Source organism: Pleurodeles waltl, chromosome 12 (assembly GCF_031143425.1).
Source record: "Pleurodeles waltl isolate 20211129_DDA chromosome 12, aPleWal1.hap1.20221129, whole genome shotgun sequence".
Classification (NCBI taxonomy): domain Eukaryota; kingdom Metazoa; phylum Chordata; class Amphibia; order Caudata; family Salamandridae; genus Pleurodeles; species Pleurodeles waltl.
Window position 1 is genome coordinate 620,654,614 of NC_090451.1, and position 24,414 is coordinate 620,679,027.

Sequence of the window (24,414 nt, forward strand, 5' to 3'; positions counted from 1 at the left end):
ACTAACAATGCAGCGACACGTGTTGCTGTGCGCTGGAGGGCCCTTTGCAAAGCTGGACTGGTCACCTTTCTGTTGCTTATTGCTCTCTTTGAATATTCATCTGGTATTAATGAGGTGCAACTAATGCCCAGACAATGTTGTCAAGTTTAAATATGATGAAACAGTGAAGTAATATTATTAGAAAATGTGCTGCATTATGCCACCTAATTTGCATTTTCTTGCCACATAATTTACTCAACCCTGACGCATAGTTTGCCCCTCTCCTGCTGCATAATTCCAGTGGCACTGCTTGTAATTGTAGCTAAATCTGGTGTTGTGGGTGAATCTATGGGATACTTGCGAAGAGTAGTATTTTTAATTTCTGAATGATCTGGTGCAATATTGTAGACAAATCTGTCACTGATTTCATTATTTTTAAGTCTGACTTCTCACACATTTGTACACATGCCATAAATGACTAAATGAGTTGATCGCAGATAAGTACATTTATTTCAGATCCTCGTTTCCTTTCCCATTTACAGACTGCCTACTGCAAGAGCACATCCGCCTTACTTCAAAGATGCAGGTAGGGTTATTCATTTAATCCTTTGTATATTCTTTTTCTAAATAATGTTGCTTATAGTAGATTTAAAGGGTGAAGTAGATATTTGAATATTATGAGCTTCAAACTTGAATTAAATCTAGGTTAAAAAACAACGTAGATCACATCAATTATAGTAAATGAGAAATGTTAACACCTCCTAGGAGTTTCTCTTGTCTTTTCAGCAGCCGTCAACAGTTCAATTCTATTGCACTACTTGTACTTTTTGAATGTCACCCACTATCTTATTAGTTCCATACCTATTGAATTATTTTGTTTAATGCTCCAATGTTTTGTATCCGCTTTTCCGTCATACCTTCATAAGTAAAAAGTTGCTAAATTCTTTCAAGCTCCCCATTTCTTTTTTTTTTGGAGTCCACAAGTCGCTGGAATACAATATTAGATCAATATATACACGTGTTTCTCAGTTCTTTCCCTACTGAATTCTCCACACCATGGATTCCTTTTTCGTTCCTAAAGAGCACATTGTCCTAACTGTTGCACATCAGATTTTCTTCCGGGTATGTGTCACTCTATTTTCAGTTTAATTCTTTGGTCCTGATAGTACTTGTGGAGCACCCAAAAGGTAATTCTGGATGAATGGGATAGCCCCATTTACTTCTATAAAAAAAGAAGATGCGAGTACGTACTTGTTTTCAGACAATTAGCCATTGAAAATCTGCTTGAATTATTATTTTAATTGAATGTCTGTTATCTTTTCTAAATATAAAATCTCAATAAATATTACAGTTGAAGAAAATGTGGAGAGGGGGCCTAGATATACAACAATGAGACTGGCTGGCTTCACCAAGACTAGGACGAGCTGCTACAGTTCCTTACTGAATATTTGAGTACTCTCACCGACTGTTCCCATCAATGTTTCCAAGCAAAAGCTACAATTGTCTAGATTTTTCAGATGTTATGTAGAGTACGTGGGATTTGCAGAAGATAACAGAGCCAGTGACTTATTTAGAAATTAAATCTAAATGTATACTTCATTAATCAATCGAGAGATACTTCATTGATCATTACAATAACTGAGCAGCAATGCACTGTAAAAGCTTTAAAGCATTGCCGCACATAATTAAGTTACATGCTAATTTGATCAGTCAATTGTCTTTATATCTACAATAAATAAGCTGCATGCCACTGTTAAAAGGTGAAGGGACTCACCTCATCTGCTGGTTGATCCAGGACTGGGAATCTCTCTTCCAGCTCATTAACAGCTCTCAGTGCAAGGTTGTTGACCATGGCCACTAGAAAGGGAGCAGAAACATGTGTCTTCGCATAAGTGAACTTGACAGATGTGACACATTCATACGTTTAATGTATCAACATTAGTTATGACAGACTATTTTCTGACACAGCAGTGTCCTCCAGTTCTAGGATCTTTTGTGTTCATTCATTCAATCTATAACTTGGATTCGGAATGCAACATATATATATTAGCGAATGGTCAGTGAGAAGGACTTCAGGGGCCAGACTAGACAATTGCCTTGCAACTCCCTAGAAGTTATGCAAACTCCCTAGTGAATGGACATTTAGACCTACGTTTTGCATCCAAGGGCGTATTTAAATTACAGAAGGGGCTGCAGATGCTTGTGTGGCCCCCTTCAGCAATGATGATTACACAAATTTACGAGGCGATGTGCTCTCCCGCACCCCACATGCAAACGACTGGATGCACCTGTGTCGTATTACAGACTCAGGAGCCGAGGAAATCAAGCTGAAGGGAAGCATGCTTACTGTGTGCCTGATAGGAAGAGATGCATACCGCCCAACCAAAGAATGCTGCTGGGACAGAGCACGTGGTCCGAGGCTCCTCTCAGCATGCGGTGCAGTCACACACTGTACCTGCATGTGGGTAGATTGCTTAATGCTCTTTAAAGTCCTGTAGACCACCCTGCTTTGAGAGATGAGTTGGTTACTTGAAACCATCAGTCCATTTGTCAGTTCTGTACTGTCCACAGTGTAAGTGTGAGCTCCTGCCTGCATGGGAATAACATTTTTTTAATGAAAATGGTTCACAGTCTTGCTGTACATGCAGTTTGCCCTTAGCCATTATGTATTCTAGGATTTGTGACAGATCTATTGGTCATAAGTTCATCTCCAAGTGATCAGTCATACAAGTGGCGTTAAGAAGACCTTTTATTGCCAGTCCCAACAAGGATGTCGAAGTATGGCTGGGCACAACGTTCTTATGATCCCCAACACCCAGGTACCCATATCGTTGGTCCGAAGTCTATCACACAGGGTAATGGCGTGCTGTGGGTCCACCACCACCGCTGTAATACATATAAGCATAGAATAAAGGACTTTTGGGTGCTTTGAACAGACACCCAGTTTTCTGCTTTTATGCAAATTGCATATTTGTAGGACATTTGTTATAGTCCTCTGATGCCTGCAAATGTTCAAAAACCATAAAAAAGGAAACAATCCTCCCTGTGGTGTTCACTTTCTTTGTTGTCAATGGAAGGGTAGCCGAGGAGCTCATTGACTCGCCCCTTCCTCATAGGCAGCACATCTCCACACAACACTTTCTAGAAACACATCTCAAGAAAACTGTGCTAAGAGTAATGAATATCAATATATGGCTTTGAAATTGAAGCAGCTGCACTTCTCCTGAACACTACGCAAGAAAGAGCTTCTGGCTCGGCCATTATAAGGAGCAATGTCCTCACCACTCTATCCACGTGCAACGCTGTAAAAATAAACACACAAAAAATAGTAGGTAATTTTGCAAAATCTTATGCTGGCAGCGCAACAATACACTGACCACGTAATAGACTTGATAACCAAGCCTGTGTTGCCAGGCCTCAGGCAGGGAGGGACAATTACTCACCGGGATCTGGAAGAATAGAGCAGGCTGCGTCCGCTGGTTTTAATTCCCGGTTCCCGGCGCTGATTGGCGCCTACCGAGAGACGAGGGCGCGAGCGCGGGCGTGCAGATTGCCTCACAGCGGCAGTGGGCTGCGGCCCTCGGCGCGCCTTCACGTGTCGGGCCAGGTCCCACCGTGGCTGGGGGGCAATAATCTATCTAGCTTTGTTTTATTTAATTTGGAGGGCTGGCAGTGCGCCGCAGGTCTGGTTTCAACTCTGAGAGGTAGTGCCGGCGATAGAGGCCTGGAAACCTTAGTGGGTTTCACAGGACACGCTGACGGCCATGTGCAGCAGCGTAGGCGCTGGAAGTATGGGGTGCAGGGGAGGGCTGAAGCACCCCGATAAAAACCTGCTGGAGTTCAGAAGGCGAATGAGCAACAAAGATGTCTTTAAAGTTTGTTTTTATTTGGTAACATTTGGTGGTTCAAAGGCAGAGGTCAAGTGTCAGGCAATAACATGGGGACTGGTGTTTATTTTCTTTGACTGCAAAGTGAGAGGTCTATTTTTCTAACACATAATAACAATTTAAATACCTGTAAGTGAGCTGTACAGAAGTTTCAGAGTATATCAACAGTTCGAATGAAGCACATTTTGTGCAGTTCTGAAGTGTCATGAAACTAGATTTTAATAGGATCTAACTAAACAAAGACATACTTATTTACTGAAACCCGATTTTCACACATTACATTTTGTACGCTTTTTATCAGTAAAAACGGTATGCTTAAGCACATTCAGTGGCCATTTCAATGGAGAGTGTACTGTCTGTAAATGACACTGCGCTACCATACCATGCTCCAATAATATATTTTAGACAGTGTTGTAAAAAAAGAACACCAGCCACATTCTACAGCCTTACTGTACATTTCCTGTACTTGTTCTTTGTGTGACACTTGGATTTTTCACAATCCCTATAACTTCAGTGATTTAACGTTCATGGCAGGACCCCCAGCCTGAAATTTGCTCCAGCACCACTGTCACAGCTGCGTGAGCATCCTAAGCCCACCTCGGCGGTGCGATGGGTTTTATTTCCAAGCACAGCGAGCTGTTTGCAGCAGTTGTGCTCCAGCCTGTCGCTCTACATCAAGGAAGAGTGCATGTAAGGAAGAGTGCATGTAAGGAAGAGTGCATGTAAGGAAGAGTGCATGTAATCGTGGTTTGCTCTTTGGCTCCAGGGCATTTCGCTCTCTGTTGCTTCTCGCCGCTAAGCACCACTCTTTCTCTCTCTCTCTCTGTGGTGCCTCATCATAAAATGGACATACTTTCATTTTTTTAAGTCTTTCATTTGATCTCCTTCTACATTTGGCTCATTATCTCTTCTCTTTACGTCATTGTCTCACTCTCACACAGGGTTTCTCCCACTGACTTTCATTCTGTGTATCTTTCATTCAGTCTTTCTTTTTCTATCTTCATCCTCTCTCTCAATATCCTTCATTCTCCCTGTCTCTCTCTCTCTCTCCGTCTCGCTCTCTTCATACCCCTTAAACTCTTGACTCAAAAAATGTAGATGTAGTCAAGCGTTTTTGAGAGTGACCCCATTAAGATGAATGGAGAATGTAGGTACATGGAGTATTATGCAGTGCGGCCGGTTAGGCTTCACTATGCAATACTCTCACAATACCCCATATTGGATCCTCTGGATTCACACCAATAAATCTCTAGCTCAGTCCTGATAGTGTGGCACACAGAAGTCAGGCTCTACTAGAGAAAAATGTGTTAAGTATTTCAGAGTACCAACATGGACAATAAGCAAAAGACACCACTTGAAAGAAATCCAAACCCAAGTTATAAGAATAGAGAAGAATTTGATATAAATTTAGACACCAAAACAAACACAATCAGATTAATAGAAACAGAGTTACGGATTTTAGAAGGAAAAATAAATCAGTGAACTAGTGCAAAACTTTAAAGTCGCGGTCAACAGAGAAAACAGCAAGTGAACAATTGGTCACTTGCAGGTCGAGTCCAGTGGAAGCCAAGGGGGAAGGTTAAGGTGATGCCGCCTCAGGACCAAGCCAAGAAAGTCAGTTGAATTTTACCTGGCTCTTAAAGTCCATAGTGCAGTGTTGTCCTGGCTGCCCTTGGTGCTGAAGGGGAGTGGCGGGAGTGCTGCTTTTACCACTTTGATGGTATTGGTGAGGAAACATATGTAAAACTCAACAAGAGGGCCAATGATGTGGATGTTTGTAGTTGCTGCAGAGTTACCTCAAGGTGCAGTGTTGAACAAAGATATTGGTAGCCTGGCTGGCCACTAAAAAGCCTTGGTAGTAGCAAACACAGTGTATGGTTACTTCTATGTCCTGGAGTACGGGGAGAAACAGTGCCTGCTGCCATCTATTTACTTTGGTCACTGAGGGTGGCACAATCAGTGCTTCAGGCCCAGGTGACCTCTTTAACTCCAATGCCCTGGGTACCTCTGGTACCATTTAGTCCTTGCCAATTGGGGATACCAATGCACATACACCATATTTAGGGAGAGAGCACTGGTGGCCTGGTTAGCAGGTACCAGTGAACTTTCAGAGTCACAACCATCAGCAGTGGGGCAAAACGTGTGGGGGTGACCATACAAAAGGGCACTTTCCTTCAGAGAATGACTTTTTTTTTAATGATTCAGTTTTGAAAAGTGGGAGAACCTATAAAAGTCTTCATATGCATTTTGTTTCTCAGGCATGTGAGCAGAAGTTATAATAACAGATTTGAAAACTGAAAAATAGGAGTGAGTTGACAGGGCTGTATCTTGTAATCATTGTTCCTGACTCTTTCCCTCCAAAAATCTGGGCTGTAAATCGAATGCCACTAGTGGGCCTGCAACACTTATTGTGCCACTCACTTAAGCAGCCTTTTAAAACATGTTTCAGGCATGCCATTGCTGCTTGTGTGCAGATTAAACTGCCAATTCGACCTGGCAATATCACCCCCTTTGCCAGGCCTAAGCCTCCTTTTAATGCATATATGTCCCTCCACAGTTACGCCCTAAACAACCCATACATAGGACAGGGTGCAGTGTATTTAAAAATCTGGACATGTACTTTTAATTTTTACATGTCATAATAGTGAGAAACTCTTACATTTGTTTTTCACTACTGTGAGGCCTACCTCTCCCATAGGATAACACTGGGTTACCTTATTACTTATTTAATAAGTGATAACGTTAGTTTGCAAACAGGTAGAAATATAATGTTTGGCCTCAAAAGAATTGTAATGTCAAATCCTCTTTAACGGTAAAGTCAGATTTTAAGTCACAATTCTGAAAATTGCACTTTTAAAAATTTAGCATTTTCCTGTCCTAACCATTTGGTGCCCACAGCCTGTGTCCTGGGTCACAGCATGATGATTTGCATGGCAGTTGGCCTTTGTATATTTCTGCAGATAGTGAGCCAAAGGAGACTAGGTGTTGGCAGGATGGGCCATCTTTCGAGGAATGTGTGGGGCGGAGTTATTCCCTGCAGCACTTGCATTTCAAAGGAGCTGCCTTAGCACACTCGCAAGGAACTTCATACTAGCCTTTTGTCACCCCAGACCCATTTGAGCCTGGACAGGGAGGAAGGACATTCTGGAACCATCTGTGGGTTAAAAATTCCAGACGTTTCTTCTACTTCAAAGCCGGTACCAGTTATAAATAAGACTTTATTAGTGTTTAAGTGTCGTATACATACTTTATACATTATCTTCAATTTAAGAGTGACTGATTTTTTGCCAGTCTGCCAGTGGGTTAAGCACAAGTTAATTTAATTACTTTTTGTAGTTCACCCTGACAGGGATTGTGGTTGTTGTCGGAAAAGAGTTTTTCACCCCCTCAACCAAAAACCCAATTTCTAACACTCTTTCTCATGAGGTCTCACCCACTCTCATGCTCTATCTTTATCATTCTCGTTCACTATCGTCCTGTTTTTCTCTCTCTTAATCTCTCAGTGTCTCACTCATGTACCCTTATTGCGCCCTCTTTTTACCTTTCTCAGTCATCCTCTCTATGCTCTCTATCCCTCTCTCCTGCCTCTCCCAGTTTCTCACCTGCACGTTCTCTCTCTTTCTTCCTTTTCTCTGTGACTGTGTTTCCAAGATGTAAAATTTACTTGTGCGCTTTTCAGGTGTAGAAGAAACACGGTGCCTAACATTCTACCGCAAAGGTTTCGCTGAGTGTATATGACCCTTTTAAGTACATCCCCCAGATTTAATGTTTCACTTAGAGGCTTGCAGATGGTCCACAAATTCTATAGGGTTGAAAACAATCATTCATATTTTTAGTGTTGTTTACCGCTGTGGCATAACGTTTTTGTTGAATGTGCAACCTCTACCACCATAGGAAATCTTTCAGTAAATCTGCCCTACCCAGTGGGCTTCCATGTCATGACAGCAGGCGTGCAATCGGTTTTGTTCACAGAAGTGAATGTTTGCGCCTGAAAAACAATAAAGAAACGTCCTTGTTGCCCTGGTAGTTTATACCCATTACATCAAGGACTTGTCTGCATTTTTCATCTTCCAAACGCTATGGTTTATATGGCGGCTGCAATGATGAAATATCTGAGCTGGAATGGTTGCTCTAAGCAGGGCAGGGCTTCTGATACTGGTGGCCCTTTGCGGGTTGGGCAACAAGCTAAAGGTTTGCGATGGTGGAGGCAGCTGAGGTTCAACCCTCAGAAAGGAAAAGGTTGCTCCAACCCCTGAATGAGGTGAGGGAATTATGGGAATGCTGCAAAGAGCATCCGCCAATTTTTTTATAAATGTTCACAACCGTCAATCCGTAAATTATCCATTTAGTTTTTTCACTGGTACATACTTACCTTGAGGTTCCATTCTTTGTAGCACTGGAGCTGCAACCATCACTGCTAATCCTGCCACCGTTTTTGCACTTCCCTCTGCAACGCCACCAAGGAAATTCAGGACTGGGTGAATTTTCTTCACATCAGTGTAGGTGTAGAAGAGAATCTGATAGGCTGACTGGAAGAGTGGGATACTAGCCACACGCTGAAGGGCACTTTCCTAGAAGGAGAAATATGAAGTCATTTCAGTCATACAGCACCAAAGCTCTTTAATCCTTTCTAATCAAAGATATCTCTCACTCGGCTATCACGGTAGCTTATCGTAGTGAGTTTTCTGCAAGTGCTTATAAAAAAGTATTGTGTGAATTTAGTAACTGTGATAAAGGGCAGTAGTGCTGAAAGCTTCTTCACACTGTCCTTCCACTAAACCTGCCTTTCATAGGGTGACTACCGCCCTCAAAGGTTTTATGTACGTTGTTTCCAGTCCTGGAATTTTGTGTTATATCCTATTGCACTCGGGGCAATATCATTTTGTCTTGCTTCCATTGAACTAATTAGACTAACACACCTGAAATTAATTATTTATAGGCGAAACGACAGTGCCCATAATGACCTAGATTAAGCTAGTTTTTATAGGGTTAGATGTCCTGGTCTTCATGAAAACATTCCATGTTCAATTAGCCCATGGTTTCCCAGTTCGAATTCCAATACATGTGTTATATAAAGCCATTTTTTGTTTTAGTTTTCAATACAGTGATAAACAACAAGGTGGACGTAAACAGAGACCCTTTGGCCAAAATATACATTGCTTAATTGGAAAAGGCTGATATCTTCTCACTTAGACCAGATTCAATTTGGCAGAGCTACAGGTAAACAGTCTGTAATCTTTCACCAAACTGCTGAGACCAAATACCCCTGGCATTTGCTTTCACATGTTTGTAATGAAAATTGATTAAACTGCCATGACATGTTATAGACACCAAGAAGTGCCTTCCTTTATCAGTAAATGAATCTTTAAATTATTTTATTGGCTATAACACTATGAGCACTTATCTTCCTAATAAATTACAGTACATAAGAAAGTGTTCAAAATCAACTAAGATATCTCTCTAATATTGAATAAAATGCACCTTTTCATTCCTATTTAGTGTATTAGAAAGGAAACATAAAGGGCACCCAAACACATAATCAGTCAGGACACTGCCTATTTTAGCATGCAATAGATTTCCTGTTGAAGGGGAGTAAGAAAAAGTTGACCAAAACATATCAACAAAAGACTTCAGCTGAATCTGTCCCCACTTAGGACTGTATGCATAAAATGAGGTGGTTGCAATAAACGTGTATTGTTATTGAGAGAGAAATAAATATTTGCCTAAGGATATGACTCAATTTAGGAACACCTTACAATCTCAATTGTATTTGGTTTTATGTTTTAAACTACTTAAGTGTTATATTTAAACTGCATAGGTTAAGTACCTGTTGCTAACTTTGTTTCCAAAAAATGCAGTTGCTATGAAAATGTTTGTATGTGACCAGTTGTTGATGTTTGTTTCTAGCTAGCAGCTATGTCCTTATAACCAAGGTGATATCAGGGATTAATTACATCTAATTTCTCTATATTTTTACACATACTCACTTGGACACAACTTGAGAAAGCACATTTTCATAGGTGATAGTTACAAAGAAGGTTCTACCCCCTACTCTAGAGTAGAGTGCTTTGGTGTTGAGTGGTGCACAGTAGAGTGCAGTACTGTGAAGTGGTGCAGAGTAGACTGGAGTGGTGTAGAGTGACGTATTCATTGTGTGGTAGCACACTGCCATTACAGAAAGCACATTTTCAATTGAAATGACCATTACATTTGCACAAACATACAGTTTTACTAATAAAACTATACAGTGCACAGACGAAAATGTGCGGAAATTGCATCACCTAGTGTAATGATTTGTTTTGATCATGTTAAAGCATTTGTTTCCAACACACTTCAGACATAACAAAAATGTGTTTTATTTGTCTTCCAAATTCTGATATATTCTGAATTACTTAGTAGTTCATTTAAATGTTGTTGTGTGCTAGCAAAAAACTCTTGCCTACTCCCAGTATCCTCCAATATTGCCATATAAGTCGTATCACTTTAAAGTCAGAGAAAGACAAGCAAACAAGCACCTTTGAAAGATAGCGCCTGACTTTTGACCTTGGCCTTTGAATGTACAGCAAATGTGACAAGATAATAACAAGATTTACAGAAAGGGAGCTGTCAGAAGGTTATTGTAAATAAGGTTTGAGCAAGGGATGGTATGAACTTAAGCTGGACGGACTAAGACAAATAAAGCCAGTAAATGGAAAGTAAGAAAATGTGAGTTAAAAACTACAAAGTGACTGGCAAGCAAAAGTCACAATGCACTCCATCGGTCAGCTTTCTGAATGTCCACAATATGTGTTTAGCCAACCAGACAGCTGTGCTGTATGGCAGGCTGCGACCTAGACATGTTAGGAAGCCAGAGAAGCAGAATGGTATTTAAATACTCAAGTGGTCTCTTTTTGCTGTATTAAATATTAATAGGTTTTGCAGCTTTAAGTATTTATTGTTTTTACATCTCTAGCTATATTTTTCCATACTTTTTTGGTCTGTGAAAAAATTAAGTTGAAGTTAGTCTATTTTTATATTTATTTAACTGATAAATGTATGTGTTCTGCGCTATCTGTAGGACTATAGCACCTAAGGAGTCCGACGCCATAAAACAACAGGCTCACTGAAAGGAATGTATGATGGAACAACGCATGCGCCAACCACGCATGTCTGAACAACGCGGTCGGAACAACGATCACGTTGTTTCCACGAATGCCTTTACCACACATACCTATGCAATTATTTTTCATTGTAAAGGCATGCCTGGTAAAGGCATGTGTGGAATGGCATGCGTGTTTTTCGCATACCATCCCCCCCACCCGCCCTAAAAATACAAATACCCCGACCCCCTACCTTCCCCTAAAAACTACCCCAATACCCCCACCCTGAGCCCTAAAACCTACCCAAACCTCCACCCGCCCAAAAAACAACCGACACCACCCCAAAAATCAAACTACCTCACCCCTAAAAACAAAATTACCCCACCCCCAAAAACTAATGACCCCCTCACTCCCAACCCCAAAAACCAAACTACCCCAATCCCCCACCCCCAAAAACCAAACTTCCCCGACCCCCACTCCCAAAAAACAAACTACTCTGACCCCCCACCCCCAAAAACGAAACTACCCCGATCCCCCATCCCCAAAAAACAAATTTCCCTGAACCCCCACCCCAAAACAAAACTACCCCGATCCCCTACCCTGCCCCTAAAAACAGAACTGCCCCAATCCCCCAGCCCTAAAAACCAGAACTACCCCAATCGCCCCACCCTTCTCCTAAAAAACAAACTCCCGACCTCCCCCCAACCCAAGCCCTTAAACTACCCCGCACCCCTATAAAATAACGCCCGTCCCTGCCCCAGCCCCAGCCCCACTTACCTAACCGTGTCCTCTCTCAATGGTGACTCCCCTTTTCTCTGTCTTAACCACACATGTGTGTTGTTCAGCACATACGTGGTTAAGGCAGAGAAAAAGGGAGTAATCGTTAACGCAAGCATGGTTCCGCTTACTTTAGCAACATTGGTCGTTGTTCCGGAGTCATCATTCCGGATGTTTCCCACCTAAAACCACCTATTTAAGCTTCTTTAGAAAGCTGTGTTCCTTTTTCACATGCTTTCCTGCCAGTACGCCTAGGTATTAGCCAGCCCATCATGCTTGGCAGCACGGAGAGACACTCAAAAGACAACTGTGTTAACGTATTTTTAAAATAAATATAGACAGGGAAGCATATTGTTTTCCATCGCTATTTATGTGTAAACATCATTTAAGAAGAACAGGATGAGCCTTAATTACTAACATCCGAATTTGAGGTTACTCTTGTCCCATCTTGGAAATACTTTCCATGGGAAAAAAAGCATAATATGCAGACAAGGAAGCCAAGATTTTGTCTACTAAATGGTATTAAAGTTAAAAATGGTATTAAAGTTAACCTCCATGACAGAAAGATAGCCCATGTTGACTTCCTAGGATTCAAAATGTATCTCCTCCAAGTGACCCTGAGCTACAGATCTGTGAGAAGTCTACACTAATAACTTAACCATCTGAGGATCTTGCAGAAAGCCTAGCCTAATATGTCACTGCTTACCATGGAGTTTAGCTTTGTAACTACAACACAGATAATAACTTGAAAAATGACCCTTCTGCATGAAGAATTACATTACTAAATACATGGCACATTTGGAAGAAACTTATGGTGTTTTGTAAACTGTTTCACGCATCACAGCAACCCATCCAAAGTCATGATACATTTTTAAACTGCTCTTTCATTGGTCAATTTTATGATGCAAGGGTGCCAGAAATGGATCTGACCAATTGCAACGCTCTGTTGTATAGGCAGCATTGACTAATTACTACATGTTACTTACAGTTTCGGCTTCCATTGCTGTAACACCTTAGTGCTGTCTATGTCGGCAGTTGGGACTGAGAGCTGTTGTGAGAAAGAAAAATATTTGAAATCAAGGGAAACGCTGGATACATTCTAGAACGCCTTAACAATATTTCTGTGCAATTTCTGAAACAGAAAACATTTCAATATGAAATGACCAATTAGTTATAAAAGAGGATGGACAACTGTGCTCTTCACAACACACAACACACCATCCCATGCAAAAGCAAGCAGCAAAGTGAGCAAGCCCAGTGATCGAACCAGCATTTCATGGAGAATTGAGGAAAGAAATACTTTACCTGGAATAATTAGGCATCAGTTACAAGAATCTCACAAGGCTACAGCAAGAGTGGTCAGAGGGAGAATCGGGTTCTGCTTATTTTAGAGCGAATTCCACTCAGTGTCCCAATTTAAAACTAGTTGGATTCCGCAAGATATTCTGAGACCATCCGAAAAATGTTTCCAAATAAAAGATAAAGGGCTTGATTACGAACTTGGAAGAGGTGATTACTGCGTCACAAGGTCCATTATATCCAATGGAACTTGTAATACAGCGGACGGTAAAACCGTCACATTTGTGAAGGAGTAATCAGGCCCAAAGTGCTAAATCTGTACCCGTGGTGTATGATAGGCAACTCAACAGTATGCAACAGCTCCTCGACGTAAGAAAGAAAGTACAGGTTTAATTGTATTTGGAGTAGCCGGTCATGGAGTCTAGAATGCCCACCACTCGCCATCCCAGTGAAGCCCAAATGTAATTTAACATACTACGAAAAACACATATTTTCGTAATCAGTAATGGCATACAGAGAACAAATTCTGCCACTTTACCAGTTGATATAGAAAGCATTTGTTAAATCAGGATGGTAAGTGCTGTATAAATAGCCCAAGCGTATGCACTTAGTGAAAGCAGGAAAACTGGTTGGTGATAGCAAAAAGACAATGCACTTTTGCTAATCTACTCTTTCATCTTGAAACTTGATGCATCTTCGAGTTTCACAATATTACTCCATGTCATAAGGGCACCAAGGTTTCCAACCCTGCTGGTATTTAGGAGCAGGGGCTGCACCGCCAACATAGAAGTGAAGCGATATATATATATATATATATATATATATATATATATATATATATGTATATATTTATATATATATATATATATATATATTCACTGAAAATAACAAAGGTTAAAGGGATGTTATAGCTAGGTGATACTGTCAGTTAAAACATACAATTTTAAACAATAAACCCATTGAAATTCACCAGCTTTAGTTAAATCAAATAACTATAAATCATGCCCTAAAGTAAAGAGAACTCACACCCCCGCCGTGAACAACATTGTGATGCTCATGAATCATGTCATTTCAGATGTTGCAGTGATGTTATCAATCATATCCATCATCAAACATGTCATGAGAAATATGTGAGGTAATTAGCAGTGCATGGCTAGGGTGTGAGTTATAGTTACTTTATGGCACAAGTTAAAGTTACTTATGACAACTATTACTGATGAATTTTTAATGGTTTTGTTAGATGAAAACTATGTTTTAACTGACATTATCACCTTCCTGTAAGATCCCTTTGCCCTTTGTTTTTTCAGTGAACTACTATATTTTTTTTAATGTAAAGAACAGTATAATTACCATACATTACTATAACATTACTTTAACCTTTGTTTTTTTCAGTGAATTTCTTAGTTTTTTAAAACGTAAACAGCATTTTTTGGCAGTGCTGCTACGTTTTCCAAAATGCACCACCCTCAGCTTATCACCTGTGGGGACCTTGAACCCATAAAAAACACATACATACCTGGTTTCCCAAGCGTTCAGGAGGCCCAAAGGAACAAAGTTAGGAGTAAGCTGTGGAAGGGATATGTTCATGTTTAAGGGAAACATGGGGGATTTTTGGAATAAAATGAGCTAAAAATCTGATAAATTATTATTCAGTGAAATCTAATGGCCAGCGAGTCAGGGTGAGGCAGATCTGGCATACAGCAATAAAAATCTTGGATGTGTAAATGTTAAAAATATATATTTGTGGTAGGTTTCCATAGAGCCCATGGTTGATGTCTGTGTCCAAAAGAAAGGTACCCTCAACTAGCACCTTGTAGCTGCTTTCCAGCTTTCTAAAATGCAGTGATCAAACGTATTGCAAACCCATTGAAATCCCATACATGTCTGGTACCCCACACACTCTGGATACCCAGAGGAACAAAGCTTGGTGTCAATTCTAGGCAAAGATATATTGCTGCATGAGGGGAATTACCATGTGTTGAAAAACATGCTAAAACCTGACAAGTATCATTTTTAGAGGATTCCACTAGTAAGACATTCGGGGCAAGGGAGTGCCGGCTTGCACCAATATATTACTTAACCTGTTCTGAATTAGAAAATATATCGTTTTTAAACTTTCCATATTGTCAAGAGTTTTCTATCTCTCGTTAATGAACATTGCACAATATACAGTGATGGTACCACAATTTTGTGATATGCTTTAATATTACGTATTTGATTGTACAGACTAGATTCCCACATGCTTGTATTGCTGGACTCAAGGTATTCAGAGCATTCCTTTCTTGGTTAGTTGTCGAAAATTTATGTTTCTCCATTTGTGAATTGCAGTAAAATACTGAGCAGATTTGCTAAACATATGAAATGATCCCCACGTGTATATTATATGTTCCAGATGTAATGAGATATTGATGCTGGGTATGCAACAATTCTTAGCCTTGAATGTACCGAAAAAACATTTCGTTTTGGTGCACAGAAAGACCACAGAGGTACATGGGTTTGAGCAACTTAAAGCCAACATTTTGGGGGGAAAAACCCGACACAGATTATTGTCTTCAAAAAATTCCATATTCAAAAAAGCAATAGAAGCAGCGCACCATACATCATAAATTTAGACACTGGAATTATGCTAACTTCATTTTCCGTATAGTAATGGACTTATCACACTCGCCGCCGAACCTAATACCAGCTGCATAATATTCAGATTACATTTTTCTTAATTAAATCCAGTAATGATTCCTAATCAAATGAACATAGCATACCTTCAAAAGAGAGCTGGGGACTATTTCGGGGACTAAAATTCAACAGAATTGGGTGTCTAAAATACAACAGAAAGTCAATTAGTCTTCACTGATGGGTTTGGTGATCCCATAGGGATGATTTAATACCTATTCAACTAGGCAAATGTATTCAATTGTGAAACAAAAATGTGTGCAAAATCTGTTTAAACACCATTTCAATTAAAACACTTCATATTCCATATGCTCCTGCTGCAATTAACAGGACTTGTGCAAAGCACTCTGCTGGTGTTAGAATTGCTCTATATCTAATGTACAAAATAAATACAAAGTAAAAATGTTTCAAGGTTTGGCAATTCAATTTAAAGTGTCAAAAACCAGAGTCAATAAATCAGAATAGACGAGGACTAGTTGAACATATTACATTATGTTTTTATTATCCTTGTTAATTTCGAGCTAATCCAGAATTTGGATGTCAAGTGCCTATCTAATACTCAGCTCAATTAAGACACAATTACTAATCACTAACACCTACAGACAGCCGCAGATTCAAGTATGGCTCTGCCACATGAACACTCTAGGTCCATGTCTGAACATAGGCTCTGACATGCCTGAAGCAAACTATGCGAAATCACTCAGGTTCACCACCGAGGCAGCTCTCACGGGCACTTCCTTTCAGAAACAGACTTCAGAACATCAGTGCAACCCACGATCTTTCCACCTGTGTGGAGGCAGGCCTCTGCAGCCCACCAGCACCACTCTGGCACCCCTCTAAAGCAAGCTACATGCTGTGGCACACCTCGCAAAGGGTTTAAAGAATTTCAACCACATCACGCCACCATTGGAGGAACCTCACTGGCTACTATCAAGGCCCATATCATCTCCAAGACCAGTTGTGTCACCAATATGACCGGCAAGAATACTCTATACTACATGGCGAGGGAACTAAACGCATGTGGCAGTCAGTGCCATACCAAGGGAAGATATTGCAATACTAGAGTCTAAAATATAGAAAGAAAATCAGAGGGCAGGCTTTCTTCGCTAACATCCACGGAATACCAACCAGCATCCTTACCGACCTCCGATCTTCTCCAACCTCTTGTTTCAGACAGGAGCTGCAACTCATCTTTTCAAAATCATTACCCACACTGGATACAAAGCCACTTGTTAACCACCTCTGCTGTAAAGAACCTTGGCTTGTATCTCTCGACCCTCTGCCATTTTTAAGAGCGCCGGTACTTCCTATCTAGGTTTGAAGCATAGAAATACTACTACATACTGTACCGCTGGTGGTCCTTGGCAGCTGGTGTGAGGTCCACTTCTAAAGAACTATATATAAAAATAAGTTACCTGTTCTTTGACGATTTGGTCCCTCCAAACAACAAGGTAGGCCAAATGTGCCACCCCAAATAACACCAAATTGCATAAAAAAAGCAGGAACTGTCTTTTTATTAACAGACTGACAGCGCACAAGCAACAAAACTATATCTTGCCTTGAGAGACAGATATAATTGATTGTTTCTGCTGCTGTGCGTGGACCTCGGCCTTGAAAACAGAAAATACATTTTTCAGAAGTGCCCCTCCAGTAATTTCCACAGTCACCGGGTAAAAAAAATTTTTAAGTCTGGCTGCAAGTGCTGAAAAATCTGGCTCGAAATAGCAAAAGCAGGACAAGCCTGGCCACAAATGTGCAATAAAATCGATGACTTTACCTCCTCCCTTATTGCAGCTGCCCCTTCTACCTCCTGCTATCTCACAGGTCCGGAATACTGTATAGAAGGCGGCGGCGCGACGAGGTTGTCTTCTCCCAAGACGGTGACAATCAGCGCTTCCTCAGTCCGTGGAAAGTCTTCCTCACTTCGGCGAATCGCACAACAGGGCGTGCGTGTCATGAACGATGTGGATTAATCTTAGTGCATGTCAACCCTTGATTTATGAATGTGACTATACAGCAGGCATTGGTGGAACCAATGAAGCCACAAACAAGGGCAAAATGCCACTGCACGCAATCCTCCGTCTACCCTGATCTCACGGAAAACCACACTTGACAACCATGGGCTGCGTAACCGAGAAAAATCAAGTGGAACCGTGTCTCAAATGTCCGTGCGCGTACTCCGCCCACGAACGCACACTAGGGCCTTTCACGCGCTTTTCTGCAGAAGTCTCCGGTCACGAGGAACAAGGAAGCCCGAGCACGTTTTTATTGCAACACTGTGAGAAAATGTGTGAATGTTTTTCTGTAAAAGAACGTTCAAACTAACATGAGTGTTAGGACTTTTATTAGACCTTTAGAAAGATAGGTTCAGGGACCCTCAGTTCATAGGAGCCACGGTGCTACTGAACGTCGGAGTTGCAGAATGCCAAGGCCTTCTGGTCTCCAAACCCAGCTGGCGCGTGTTCCTTCCACCACCCTACACTTCCTGTCGCTATCTCACCCTGCACTTTCCTTTCCACCCCAGTTTTCTACAATTGTCATCGTTTTCATATCTTCATCTTTATCCGTTTTTCTCCTTTGCTCTCTCTTGCTCTCTGTCAGAGTCGTGATGACAAATAAGTCCCTGCTGGTTTCGACAGCCAAAACCCATTGGCTCACATTAATCACTGGAAATTGGTTGCTGCTAAGGACATTCAGCCAATCCACTCATCCCGCGTTTCCAGCTACAGCACTTGTTCTACTTGCTCCTAGTTACCTTTCGGATGTTTCTTCACTATGTTCACCTCCTCAGTCACACTGCTGCATAGATTTCCTGAAAGAAATTAACTCCGTTTTTTAGTGTGGGGAGGGGGGGGGGGGGGGGGGAGGGGGTATTATGATGCTGTGCAGAGGAAGAAGCTGAATACCAAGGATTTTAAAACTTCACCTGCCCAGTACTGTTTTCAGCAAACATGGCTACCTACTTTGTGACTTTGAACTTCTTTCTCCAATTGACATCTCTCATGGTTGATGTTTAGAACCGATTGGTCAAAATTCATCCGACTCCAAACCCCTTGATACATAGGATTTACTGTACCCTCCTCTAATTATCAATGCCATCATGGCTTGCCCTGTGTTTCAATAGTAATTACTTGGAAGAGTGTCCTTCATCCATCTGTGCTTTAAATTTTGGAATTTGTCTGTGGCACATCAGCAGTGATTCACAAGTCGCAATGTACTTGTGTGCACTCCCACGTGAACGTGTCAGTCTGGAAGTCTAAAGGAAGAAAACAGAATTATCCAATCTTGAGCTACCTTCTCATTTGGAAAGATCAACTAATGATACTAGAACCAGGCCTTGCTCGCCTTCCCCAGTGCCAATTAAGAGATTTGTCAGGTATGGAAGAAGTCTGTAGGTCGGTCCTCACATCTCAATGCTATCACCATTTTCTGTTGCACCTGTGTTTGGCTTGTCATCTAGGTCCCATATGAATTAAAAGAACCATCAGACTAGGCTGCATAATTCTAATCTCAGAACACTCCATCTCAGTGCTCACACCATGATCATGTTGGCTGCAGACTTCTGATTTGAAGGTGTCTCCTTCCTGTGAATTGAGGAGTTGAAGTACAGTCTTGTAATGACTAAATATTGAACTCCCATTTTTCTCTTGCAAACTGTCTCACAAAATATGTTTTAATTAACCTATGAAAAAACTCTACAATAGATCTATAAGACTGTAACAACGTAAAAAGAAATTCAAATGTAACACTCTGTGCACATCCAGAGACATCCATTGGGAACAACTACTTAAGCCCAACAGTTGGTGATATCACCACTGATCTACAGTTCTATGCTACTGAAAACATTGCATATGAGAAAACATTAAAACTTCCCTATCTACCTCTTGAATATCAAATATGTGGTGACTGTATGTGCATTGTTTCATGATCAAAATCTTTTAAAGCCTCACTATAAACATGTCCAATAAAATTAAGATAATGCAGATTAAGTTAGTCATTGACAATTCCAACGAATCTTCTGTAAACTGAAGGAAATCCCCTCAATCCATTCCTCTTCCAGTACCTTCAAGGACATCTTAAAATCCTCCACCCCGATGGTCCAGTCTCTACTCCTTCTGTTCCCCTGCATGTAACTCAATCCCTCATGTTTCTAATATTTCACCCTCCCTCCAATCTAGTCTTAGCTCAGCACCTTACACAACATTTTCTAATAGCCCTTAGCAATTCTACCACGACAGAGCACAATGAACATGCGAGCAACCAACATCCTTGGTCTCCAGAATGGCCATTCTTGCATCTAGTTTCTGTCACAAAACTACATCTGATGTGGTCAACTGGCTACTCCCAACACAGTCACCCACATCCTCAATAAAATAACTTGACTCCTTGCCATCTCAAATCACCACCCTCTTACCTGCCCTTCTAAATACAAAAGTTGACTTTCAAAATAACTTGAGACATTTATGAATTCACACTAAATCATGCCTAACACATATTGATAATCACTGGACAATAGTCCAATGTCTCTTTTATGTCTGATATTCTCAATCGCCTACCACCTATTTGTCAGTAATCTATCTATGAGGACTGACCATAGGCGATAAAAAACGAGGTATCAACCTGCCTTCAGGGATAATAAGGGAAAGTAAACCTGACTCGACTGCAAGTTTTGCACCCAAGCCTACAGAGCTGCAAAGGAAGAGATCTTGAATTCCATGATGTTAAACAGTTGTCGGTCAATATATTGCCCACAGAGGCTAGTGCACCCTGGCAATCATAGGAATCAATAATGACACCTGACGGTTTAAAAGGATGAAATCCCACAATGGACTTTCAATTGTATTTTAATTCAAGGAGCAGGGAGGAGGCTCTTATGTGTAGTCTCACGTAGTACCATGTTAAAGCGCTCTTCCTGAAGATCACCATTTTGGTATTGTTGATGTTCTGCTTCAGATAGTTGGTCTTCATCAGGTGGGTGATTTAGTCATGCAGGTATTGGCCTTAATCCGGGTACTGAGCATTATTATTTACTAACCACCACACTCAAATAAGCATGACCATGTCAACTATTTCAGGTCCCCTCAAGCTGTATAAATGACCTGAAATGCTAGTTTAATTGTCTTTAAAATTAAAATTAAATTGAATTGTTAAACACTGTACTAATGTGCTGTAATGAAAAATACGCAGACAGTGCGAATGTCAAGGATTCTTATAAATAAGTGGCAGTGCAGAGCACCGGCAAACACTAGCACAAATTAAGCACTGAATCATAGTGTGCACCTTACCATGCGTTGCACCACCAGGACTTTAAATGTAGCTTGACAGCTTAGTCCTCACCGACCTTATGTAATAAACAGAAAAACACATTTTAGAAATTCTAATGCAAGAGGGGGTTTTAATTCTACCCACATACTGATTTCTTGTTAGGTCTGGCTCAATGGCACAGCTGTCGGCAGACCTTTGTGATCAACAGAAAAAAAGCTTTCTGAAGTGCTAGTGAGAGAAGGATTTTGGCTCCACCCACGTGTTGATTCTCTTGAGTACAGTATTGAACTGGAGAGAAGTTATGTGCTTCCACTCAAAAAGAGTGCTTGTATTGCACTTTTTGACTTGTGAACATAAGTATGCTTAACACAGCTGGACTGTGTTGGCTTTGGTGGCAAGCCAATGATCAAGGCTATAGGCCTGATCTGTTTCTCATGAAAAGTTATGATAAAGGCAGTAGGCCTGACATATTTGTTGTGAAAACTATATGACTTCGTCAATAGACACTTAAGGGTGGATTGTTGTTAATCTTAAATTAAGCCTGCAGAGAGGTATTTTGTCACACAGAGACCATCAAGAAAGCACTGCCTTGCCCTGCCTAACTTTTGCCTGATCCTTCGACCTAAGCCTGGCCATTGTGGACCCTGCATCTGTGCAGCTGAGGCTCCAAGCCATGATATCCTCCTTCACTCCGTGGTCTCCCTCCCTCTCTCTCACTCTTGCTTTCACCCCCTTCCTCTCTCTCTGGTTACTTGAGTAAATTGTGGGGATAGAATATTTGCACTATGAATCTATAACCCCTAAAGTGCCTGAGTCACAAGGGAAAAGGAAAGAGTTTTTTCCTTTCCCCCTGTGCCTGTTTTGAGGGGATTCCTGCCTGCGATCATGGAGCAGGAACTTACGCACTAGACACCAGGGATTGTTTTTTATTTTGGGGAGCGACCCCTTGGGCAATGGTTACTCCCCTGGGGGCATAAATATATCCATGTTTCAGCCCCCCCCATGGGAGTAGATCAGTTGTTTTTTTGGCCGATCTGCCTCAGGTGCGGTCGAAACTCACTAGACACCAGGGACTATGTTTGAAATAATGTTTTAAGGCAACAGCCCCTTAGGCAAGGGTCGCTGCACTCGGGGCAATATTTTTAAAAATATTTTGGCTCCCCTGGGGCTAGATTGGCCATGTTTTTGGCCAATCTCGTCCCCAGGGGGGTCAAAACCCAATAGGCCCCAGGGATTGTGTTGTGTGTGTTTTTTGTGTCTTGGGGCACCCCTTGGGCAAGGGTCACCCCCACAAAGGAGAGACATTAGTGTTGGCCATTGCTGCCCCAATCTGCCTATTTTTTTTAGGCCCATCTGCCTCTAAGGGAGGGGGGAGGATCCCCCAAGACGCCAGAGAATTTGTTTATTGTTCCCCTTTGTTTTGTTTGTGCTGGGGGCAACCCCCATGGCAAGGGTCATCCCCCCAAAGGGGGCACAGAACTGTTGGCCATTTCTGCCCCCCTTGAGGGCAGATCGGCCTATTTTGCCTGCAAGGGGGGCAGAATCCACTTAGGCACCAGGGCTCTTGTGTGTGTGTTTTGTGTTTTGACAAGGTTTGCCCCCCCAAAGGGGGCATATTATTGATGGCCATTTCTGCCCCACTGGGGGCAGATTGACCTATTTTTTGTAGGTCCGTCTGAACCCAAGGGGTGCAGAATCCACTTAGGCACCAGGGAAAATGTGTAAATGCTTGGTGGCAGGAGTTTGTCAACTGGCGAAGTATCTGTATTTGTGATTATAACTATTTATTTCTCCTTTTTAGTCTAGTTCTAAGCCTTTGTTTCCTTTGCTGTGGATCCTTGTGGTTTTGGCAGTAGTTGACCTGCGGTTTGCGTAATTGCATGTTTTAGGTAAGCAATTTACTCCAAAGGAATATTGTTGACATGCATGAATGACAAGTTTGTAGGTGGTGTACTAAATGCAGGATTGTGTGTGAAATTGTCCTTAGATTTGTGCACAATGATATTTGTGTCGTCTTATGTGCTTTTCTTTTTTGCTTTTTAGTGGGATATCATTGGTGATTGCTGTGTCTGTGCAGAGTAGTTGCTGGTGTGTAGCCTTTTCAGGGAAGTGATTGGTATCAGTTTTTAGTACATAACTCTTTGTGGTACAGCCACACTTTGTTTATTACATATTTTAGACAGTGATGGTTGTTGTTGGCAATCCATTTGTTGTTAGAAAGGATCATGGCTAGCCGTAGAGTGACTGCTCAGCAGGTTGTTGGCATGCTTTTTGAGTCGTCTTCTGACCATGATTATGAGACTGACTCTGCATTCTGAGGCAGAGGAGGAAGTGAGAGATTCTGGCAGTGTGTTTTCTGTCCGATAGGAATCTTCTGGTGAGGAGGCTACTCCGAGTGCAGATGAAGGGCCTGTTTTAGAGGACACTGATGTGCCAATAGTGCAGCAGCCTGGGAACAGAAAGGTTTCCCATTGGAAGACCTGACACCTTGGTTGCCCCAAACATGGAGCAGCCACAGTTGCCTGCCTTTACTGGTCTCCCAGGGTGTACAGTAAATACGGAAAACTTTTTGCCTGTCAATTTCGTTGAACTGTTTATGGACAATGTATTTTTGGAAGAGATTGTTGAGCAGACTAATTTGTATGTGGAGCAGTATTTGAGGGACAATGCTGCCAGACTTAGGCCTCAGTCTAGAACTACCCATTGGGTTCCCACAAATCTGGAAGAGATGAAAAGGTTCTTGGGTTTGACTTGTTTGATGGGGTTGATAAGGAAGCCATCACTGGCTTCTTATTGGACTACTAGTCCTTTGATGGCAACGGCTATATTTCCTGCAACCATGACTTGTAATCAGTATTTGCTTCTTCGGATGCTACATTTTGTTGACAAAGCTTAAGCCTTGCCACAAAATCACCCTGATTGTAACCATCTTTCTAGGATTAGGCCAGTCCTTGATCATTATGTATATCTATTTTCAGAGGTATATGTTCCAGGCAAAGAAATAAGTGTGGACGAGTCTTTGGTCCTGTTCAAGGGGCGTTTAGTTTTTAAGCAGTACATTCCTACCACGAGCACACAATATGGAATAAAAATGTATATGCTGTCTGCAAGTAGTACAAGATATGTGTATAACTTCCGGGTCTATACTGGTAGGGATTCCAGTATTGACCCCCCCCCCCCCCCCCCCCCCCCTTGGCTGTCCCCCCACTTTTGGAGTTCGCAAGAAAATTGTGTGGGAACTTGGTAGATGACTGTTTAACAAAGGTCACTATTTGTACGTAGATAACTTCTACACTGGAATTGAGTTGTTCAAGGAATTGTCAGAGTGGACACTGTTGCTTTTGGTACAATCCGTTATAACTGGAAAGGCTATCCAAGGGAGCTTGTCTGTAAAAAAAAACTTGAGAGGGGACAGTGCAGTGCTTGGCTGGTGGTGTGTGTGGAGTGGCGCTTGGCTG

The 24,414-nt window shown here is 41.5% G+C and overlaps 1 protein-coding gene across 2 annotated transcripts in view; it reads right to left on the reverse strand.

Annotated features, from left to right (window-relative positions):
• Positions 1 to 17,783, reverse strand: part of LOC138268376 (perilipin-3-like) — a 335,863-nt gene extending 318,080 nt beyond the window's left edge. The window contains exons 1-4 of one of the 2 annotated variants that reach the window (XM_069217951.1): positions 17,469 to 17,783; positions 12,709 to 12,770; positions 8,239 to 8,437; positions 1,754 to 1,836 (exon numbers count right to left, since the gene is read on the reverse strand). In XM_069217951.1, coding sequence (XP_069074052.1) covers positions 1,754 to 1,836; positions 8,239 to 8,437; positions 12,709 to 12,723 — 297 coding nt within the window. In that variant the 5' untranslated portion in view covers positions 12,724 to 12,770; positions 17,469 to 17,783. Of the gene's footprint in view, positions 1 to 1,753; positions 1,837 to 3,422; positions 3,590 to 8,238; positions 8,438 to 12,708; positions 12,771 to 17,468 lie in introns of those variants that run through there. The other variant, XM_069217952.1, reaches the window with a different exon arrangement.
• Between the last annotated feature and the right edge of the window lie 6,631 nt (positions 17,784 to 24,414).